At 35.8% G+C, this 9,048-nt stretch overlaps 1 protein-coding gene across 1 annotated transcript; it reads left to right on the top strand.

The window, feature by feature from the left end:
• The first annotated feature begins 235 nt into the window (after nt 1-235).
• On the top strand, nt 236-8,835 carry LOC127867705 (procathepsin L-like). Its single transcript, XM_052409044.1, has 9 exons — nt 236-398; nt 890-1,063; nt 3,282-3,387; nt 4,838-5,002; nt 5,425-5,554; nt 6,389-6,489; nt 7,025-7,114; nt 7,907-8,088; nt 8,540-8,835. The coding sequence occupies exons 1-9, from the start codon at nt 361-363 to the stop codon at nt 8,637-8,639; spliced, it is 1,086 nt and encodes a 361-aa protein (XP_052265004.1). The 5' UTR covers nt 236-360; the 3' UTR covers nt 8,640-8,835.
• Nucleotides 8,836-9,048: the final 213 nt, after the last annotated feature.

Genomic DNA, 9,048 nt, shown 5'->3' with positions numbered 1-9,048 from the left:
TATTTATCGGTAGATTAGTCATAAATCATGACAATAAAAAGGTATATAAGGTTCATAAAAAGCATTAAAATAAAATATTTAGTTAAGTTTAAATTAAATTATAATATAATCCATGTCCAAATCGTTCATGTTAAAAGTGAAACATCAGGAGTCTTCCATACTTTTGAATTAATTTAAATCATAATTAGCATGTGTTAATGTTACTTTAAAGATAATTTGCTACAACACGGTATTTCTGCACGACTCATATATGATATACTTTATCGCATGCCCACACATTGAATCCTGTTGTGCGCAGGAAGCTCATAAGTGTTTTCATTGAATATCCTGGAGGGTAGGTACAGCCTTGGGCCTACTTTCATGATTGTTAGTCGAGACAAAGACATTGGTGAAATGAGGTACGTTTATCAATTCTGGATCGTTGTGCTATATTTTTTTTAATGAATATAGATTAATTTTATATTCCTTTTGAATATTATGTGCAAATAAAAATGATCCGATAATTTTAATTTTAATTAGGTACGTTGTTAACAGTTACGCGGGAAATAGCTAACATTTAAACAATCGGTAATTCGATGAGCGTTCATAATGTTAATATATAATTGAATTTATAAAATGATTTTAGTCTTAACAATAAATATTGAAGCACGGTTTAAAACAAATTCTATTATACTAATATAGCGGGAGATTCTTTTGATTGATCAGCAGGAACCAGTCAGTAGTGTGGAAACTATAGTCAACCGCATGATGTGAATACATTTTAAATGCCTCTCGAACTGAAGCGCTACAACGGGATTGTCGTTTAAGAAAGTTTTCAGTACTAATGATCATACATTATTAATAAATTTGGATTGATAACAATTAAGATAGAGCAAATTTTGTAAAACAGGTCGATTTGGTTCTCAGCAGTTGCTTTCTTCGTTTGTTTGGTTCCCGTCTTTTGTGGGAAGCATCGCTCATTGGAATGGCAGAAAACACTCGACCAAGAAAGACTGGCGTCATGGGAAGAGTTTAAACAAACACACAACAAGTCTTACAAAAGCGACAATGAAGAAGAGAAACGGTGAGAAAAATCAAAACTTTCTACTAAATATAAAAATGGAGATCTGGAGCGCGTATACCGACCGAGAGTAATTATTGTGTTAATATATACATTTTCCATTCTGGAAAAACTACTCTCGATCATACACACTATTCTTGAAACATTCGCGCAGAGATCCGACTGGTACCTACCATAGCCAGTCAAAGACGTCATGACAACCCACGTGATGATTATCGATTTAAATGATTTATTTTATGTTATTTCAGTGTATTATTATATTTTCTTTTCCTGTTTTGACCGCAAACGATATATACAATCTAAATACTACGTAGACTAATCCTATGACTGTCATTTAATTCGCAGCGATGAGCCGAATCTGTACTAGTTCTGTGTTTGTCATTTAATTCGCAGCGATGAGCCGAATCTGTACTAGTTCTGTGTTTGTAATTCGCAGCGATGAGCCGAATCAGTACTAGTTCTGTGTTTGTCATTTAATTCGCAGCGATGAGCCGAATCTGTACTAGTTCTGTGTTTGTCAATTAATTCGCAGCGATGAGCCGAATCTGTATTAGTTCTGTGTTTGTCATTTAATTCGCAGCGATAAGCCGAATCTGTACTAGTTCTGTGTTTGTCATTTAATTCGCAGCGATGAGCCGAATCTGCACTAGTTCTGTGTTTACTTCATTATTTACAATACATTTTTATAAATGATACATATATTTTAAAAGGATATTGAAAACTAAATTGTATCTAAGCCTTAACACCATGAACTAGGAAATACTATACAATGCGCGTGAATTAGTATCCGCATTAATACTTCACCACTGTACTTCAGATTTACAGATAAACCACATGCAAGGCGGAATTGATGATTGTGGCTGTTATCGTATTATGATCGTTGTTGGGAATAGCTTTGGGCTTTCTGTAGTTATAATTCTGCGTTCGACCGTAGCGTGGGTGTATTGTTTTTATGATTGTGGGTGTGAAATTGTGAGCGTGAAATGAAGGTTTAAGAAGTTTGAACATATTGTACCCAAGTCCTTAACAAGACTTTATTTCCAAAACAGTTTACAAAGGACAGAAACACACCGCTGTTAATGTTTTTAATAACTACACCAAGGGACCGTTGTATGGTAGACATACCATTTGTAGTTTGTTTAAAGGCATAATGTCACGAATTCAAAATGTTTCATCGGTCTCTTTACTGCAGAGAGTTGATCATCAGCAGCATAACGCGTATGATAACATATATACTGGGTACAACAAGCAAATTCGTTGAATCCCCGCCAATATACTTCTGGACTCAAAAGTTTTCTGAACGGATGGACAACGCCAACGTGCATCATCCATATATATGCTCATACCAAATTTCAATGAAATCCGTCAAAGCACTTCAAAGATATGGCTCCGGGCACAAAAAAAGCATTTTATTCAAGATACAAAGGGCGATTACTCCGTTATAGTCCGATGGTGTACAATGCTATTTAGCGTGCATCATCCTCTGATCCATATATATTCTCATACAAAGTTTCAATGAAATCCGCCAAATCACTTCCAAGATATGGCTCCGGACAAAAAAAGGCATTTTTTCAAGATACAAAGGGCTATATTTCCGTTATTAACAGATGGTGTACAATGCCATTTGACGTGCATCATCCTCTTATCCATATATATACTCATACCAAGTTTCAATGAATTCCGCCATAGCACTTCCAAGATATGGCTCCGGACATAAAAAGTGCCGGACGGACGGACGGACGGACGGACGGACGGACGGACAACGCCAAAACAATATCCCCCCGCCTATGGCGGGGGATAATTAGAAAGGATAAATACGTTGCTCGATATGCCAAACGATGACAATAGTAATTTACTTCCCCTGAACACTCTGTAAGAACAGAAAGGTCCTATGAATATGTATAGTTGGTTTTCTCGGTTGTTATAATGAATCCATATGAGCAACAACGTGCACATTTGCTATATTGTTTTTAATATAAAAATATACATGTGTTTGTTTGTTAACATGTTGTTGCTGTTTTTTAAACTGTTTTTTATTAACATGTGTTATTGCTTCATGCGTATCACGAGTATGATCAAATAAACATGTATTTATTAATTAATGCCCTATAACGATGGAACACAGCGAAGAATCCAAATAGTTGGACCTTCGTCTACAACTGTCAAGATCACAAGATCAATAACTAAGTTACCTTCTTCATGGGGCCATTTATTATTTCAGATTCTCCATTTGGATGACAACGGTGAAGTTCATTGAACATCACAACATGGAGGCCGACAAAGGTCGCAGGTCGTTTTGGGTGGCGCCCAACCACTTTGCTGACTTGGTAATAAGACTGATCTAGAACATAAATGGTGTTTAAAATCAATTCGGATGAATGTTTTAATGTTTATTTACTTTCCAAATCGTCCCATATTGTATTATAATTGTATTACATTATTGGTGTACTTTGCTCCTCGTCTTTTCAAATAAACAAGAGAGTTTTCATTTCAACCACAAACGACATATTCACCAATACTCGTGCAGGATTCTATTATAAATAACAAAGAGTAAAACATCGTTTTGCTTATGAGATTAATAGATAGCTTAACATATAAGTTAGATTCATATCCTTGTCATCCTGCTAACAGATAATATGAGCCGCGTTCTGAGAAAACTGTGCTTAATGCTTGCGCGTTAAGAGTCATCCCAGATTAGTCTGTGCAGTCCGCACAGGCTAATCAGGGACGACACTTTCCGCTTTTATGGTATTTTTCGTTTCAAGGAAGTCCCTCCTTACCGAAAATCAAGTTTAGGCGGAAAGTGTCGCCACATGTATAATCTGGGACGACACTTTACGCACATGCATTATGACCACTTTTCTCAGAACACGACTCATAAAAACATGCCTAGTTGCGTACCTCTTGTAGATTTTTCAACCAATACACCGTACACGAAAGTTTCGACCCAATAACTCAATTTGGTGTTACAACGGGATTCGGTATAATAAATCGCATTCACATTTGATAAATATTTACCTTTTTTTATATATGTTTTAATTTCAGACTACTTTGTGTTCGCTTTTGTGGTCGATGAATTTTGAGAAATAAATAAGCATTTCGATTGGTAATTCCAAAGTATTAACGTCTGATAAATATTAAAGGACTAAATGGGTAAGTGTTTATGCCGACTTTGAAGATATGTCGTGTAACAAACATGAAACCAGTTTGTTACTAATATTGTGAGACTGATTATCAAGCATCCTGATCACGCAGACGACTTAATCTTCATACGACAATCTCAGTTTTTCGTTTTGAAATACATATAACATTTCAAACAAAAGAATTTGCTTCATCCACCATGTACCATGGTCAGGCTGCGTATAGAGCGAATGGACAAAACATGTCATGCGCTAAATAGAACACAAATTAACATTCACTATCTGACGAGCTTTTCAGAGGCAACAAACACTTAGCAAATGTTATCTGCTTCATCAGACGATCTGAATTGTTTGATTTTTAATACTTGTTATGTTGTAGAAAGAGAGTTTGCATCCGAAATGTTTGGACTATATATCAAGGATTTGTTTAACGCAGATACTGAGATGGCGTCGGCGGTGTCTTCCCACGATTGTAGTTTCAAAATGTGCACCTTTTTTCAAACAGAAAAAGAGTTTGTTTCCACCATGTTTGATCTTCTTGTAAAGCCTTTAATTAACGCAGACAACGAGCTGACGTTATTGGTATATTTAGACGATTACTCTCTATCGTTTGTGCTAAGTGTATGTCATGTTACAGACAGAGGATGAGTTTGCATCTACAATGTTGGGACTGCGTATGGAGCCATTGGATGAGGCTACAGACACCGAACAGTCGTCATCGGCTTCATCAGATGATTTAAGTTACCTGCCACGTGAGGTGGATTGGAGGTCAAAAGGATATGTGACCCCTGTCAAAAACCAGGTTCACACATAATGTAGTGCTGATACTAAATAATTAGTTTTTTTTGTTCTATGTGTACACTATTGCGTTTTTCTAAAACATTATTGTATTCATTATAATGTTGCGTCGAATTTACATATAGTATTTATCTAAACGCGATTGCTTTCCGGAGGACAATTTAGTTAGTACATTAGTGTTCAGGAGTCATTTCTAACCATTTTTAGAATTTACGTAATTTAAATGTAAATAAGGAGATTAAGTCAAGCAAGTGGTTTAATCCATGTTTGGAAATCATACATTTAAACTGTAAACCTTATTGTCTGACCAATTAAGGCTTCTTTAAAGGTTATTGCAATAATTTACATGCGTTCTCTTTTATTACTATTGATGTGGCTTAAAGGTATTTACATCAATACATGATTTATTCATATTTTCTTTCGCAGAAACACTGTGGTAGTTGCTACGCATTTTCCGCCATGGGATCACTTGAAGGCCAACATTTCCGGTCAACTGGAATACTGGTGTCCCTATCCGAACAAAACATTGTGGATTGTTCTTCTAACAACAAATACCGTGAGCATGATTTTGGTTTTAATGAAATAAAATTCTACATATTTGAGTTCATGCCACGTGCACACAACGTGTTCATTTACTTCTCGGTCGATGGAGACAATATTTCCGGTCCATTAAAACATCGCAGCCAGAATTTGCAATAATTATACGGCTATTGTTCACTATTGTCAAGATGTTTGCACAATTTAAATAAAACTTGCTCAAAACATTCTTTTCTCATGAAATCGGGCCGACTTAACGGTCCGTTTAAAATTATGACCAGCAGGTAGTGGTGCATTTTTCCTTATAGCGCTATAGTAAAATCTGTCGACGTCAAATTATTGTAAGATTTAATAAAATTCCGTCAAAATAAAAGTTTTGAAGATATCGCTGCTGAATTCGAAAAATGATCTGTTGAAAATATTGTTTTTATATTGTGTTGCAGGTGAGCTTGTAATTTTAGCTAAAGAGCATGATGATGATGGTGATGGTGATGATGATGATGATGATAAATTTCAATGCATGAATAAGACTTTTATTCCATAATTTCAAAACGGAAAACCAGGAGCCATCTTCTTTCTGTAATTAAAAATCTCTTATGCAATCCATATTATCGAAATGTATCAAACTATTTATAAAATGTACTTTATCATTTAACGGTTCGTTGCCAAAACGTGGAATGATATCATCGGATTATTACCTTTAATGGTATCCATAAATTCGAACTTGAGTACATACACAATATATGCATAACATGTCACCATGTCAAAACCACGGGTCACGTTTTACTACAATCGCATGTAGTAAGTGCACGATATACCCGGTAGATGTCATGGCCATTACAAAACATTGCAGACAACAACGGTTGCACCGGTGGCACGATGAACAAGGCGTTCAATTACGTCATAGACAATGGAGGTGTAGACACTGAGGAGAGCTACCCATATGAAGCTGAAGTGAGCACGTGTTTCTTACTAAGTAAATTATATTGATAACTAAAAATGATCTGATAAATAATTATTTTAATACAAGACTAAAAGTCCAACTGCCTATAGAAAAAATGAGACACAGATTAAATACGTTGACACAATACACAGAAGAAAAAAGATCAACGAGTTACCAGACGTTCATGTCACTTGACATTTAACACTATCATGAGATTATTCAACTACTGAACTCGGCATTTACCATGTTAAAAAAATCATATATAATGTATCGAAATTTACAGCCTAGCCGTACCTCTATACCCGTTGGAATAATGTTCATTTTTATTTTAAATCTTTCAGAAACGGCCAAACTTAAAAATATTATTTAACTGAATCTCTTTCATATTGAACGAAAACATGTGTTTCGAATTGGAAAATGGTGTATGTTAAGTAGATGTTGAAGAGTAAATGGTGGGTAGAGTGGGTCGTAGGAGATACAGCATGAGGACGAGGAGGTAGATGTGAGGGTAAAAAATTGACCCTGATCTCGATGACCTTATTCCAGGTCTCGGAGTGCAGATACAAGACGGAAGGTCGTGGGGCTACTGTGCATTCATACCACGTCATCACGCGTGGCAGCGAACTGGAACTGCAGGTGTGGCATGATACCTACCTTTTTGTTGCTTTTTGAGAAAATATAAATCGTTGACGATTGCTCATTAAAAAATCATTATATGAAAATAGTTTGTGCGTTTTGCGATGTTTTTAATGTCCTTCCATGGATAAGGCTGCGTCGTCAAAGGATCAGGAGTATGCCCAAGACTTCCTAGTTAATGGAGTGACAAAATTCATGCAAGTTGGGACGAATGTTTAATTAAAACTCCGATTTCCATATTTTTTGCTGTATTGAAATATATATTCGATTTTTGATGTGGTCGTGTGCAGTCGGGGAAACATAATTCCTACTCCCAGCTGTCTGGACATATGACCACCAAACAAACTCACTTCTGCCTTGCGTGGAATTTGAATCCGATCGCTTAGCTGATACGCGCGTGTACCAACCCCAGTGTGTGTTTTATAATTGTATCGAATGCACTAGAGAATTTATCATATGGCCATCGCAAAGGGTGACTTTTGAGTTTGATTACGAGGAATATTGCAAAATTACAACAGATGACCCAATCCAGAGTCGACTTTGGATTTTAGTGCCCGGTTTAAAGGACACTGACTCTCGGTGTATCGTCTCATGCGAAAGAAAAGTTAGAAGGTTAGGATTGAGCGGTGAATCGAACCTGCGACATTTGAATTCTGGCACATTTTTTTTTACAAAAAAATTCCGTAATTTAATGCTGTTAGAAAGAAAGTGTACATAGCAATGACATACACTCAAGACGGAACCCGACTCGCATAAATATTACATATTTCATTTAACCTATCCTTATTTCAGCGAGCTGTAGCTGTTAAAGGACCAGTATCCATTGGAATAGACGTACACGACATGCATTTTCGGTACTATAGGACCGGGGTATATCAGAGTGGTTTCTGCAGCTCAACACGTCTGAACCATGGGGTCCTGGTGGTAGGGTATGGTACGGACGACGGTGATGATTTCTGGATTGTGAAGAACAGGTGATTATATCCCTACACATATATAGGTTTAATGTTTAAAAAATGTGTTTCAAACAAACAACTTCATATGAATATTTTTTTCAAGATATACAACAAAAGACTTTTGTGAACGTTTGTTTAAAAATGATGTGTTGCCTCTTCTCTTGCTTTGACAGCAATAACAACAGATTCAATGTTTTAAAGAATATTAAATCTTTAACATCAAGATAAACATTTCAAACAACAAATATATGCATACTGAGCTAAATACTTTTACACATGGCCATACAATAATTCAGGTAAAATATTAACAGTACAATGTTTAGCTTTGTGTTCGCGTGTACATTACCTCACTACAAACATGCCAATTCTTTTTTAACGTCTCTGTTTTCAGCATCCATTTTTCAAGTCCTATTCCGTAAATAAATGTCTAGCTAACAGTCTTATCACTTGAACGGCGCTATGATTTCAGTTGGGGTTCTTCGTGGGGAGATGACGGCTATATCAAAATGGCGCGAAACAAGGACAACATGTGCGGAGTAGCAAGCATGGCTAGCTATCCATTAGTGTAATTTGACCTCAGAGCTCACCGCACAACTTATCAAAACATTAAAATAAATACATAAACATCAAAAGCTTCGACGATGCTTGTCTTGATTTAAGGACGTGGGCTGCAGTTTTCATGAAAATTATGTAATTTTATATATTTTGGTATTAAGCTACAACAATCTGTTGTGGATAGAAAAATGAAATAAAAATCACGGGTCACTAGTGTTGTTAATTTTGTATTCGCACTTGAACAACAAGCCTATTTCATCATACGAACAATGCACAAATCAGTTGCTTTTATTAAAAATTGAGTAAAACAACGAGAAAAACTGTTAATAACAACCTCTATTTCTTTCAATATATTTAATACTGATTTACTTTTACAGAAATTGATTTTTTTTAAACATGAATCGACTGATTCATTTTTTAAAT

The sequence above is a fragment of the Dreissena polymorpha genome, chromosome 2 (assembly GCF_020536995.1).
Source record: "Dreissena polymorpha isolate Duluth1 chromosome 2, UMN_Dpol_1.0, whole genome shotgun sequence".
Lineage (NCBI taxonomy): Eukaryota > Metazoa > Mollusca > Bivalvia > Myida > Dreissenidae > Dreissena > Dreissena polymorpha.
The sequence above is the reverse complement of the archived record's forward strand: the minus strand, read 5'-3'. Positions and strand labels throughout refer to the sequence as shown.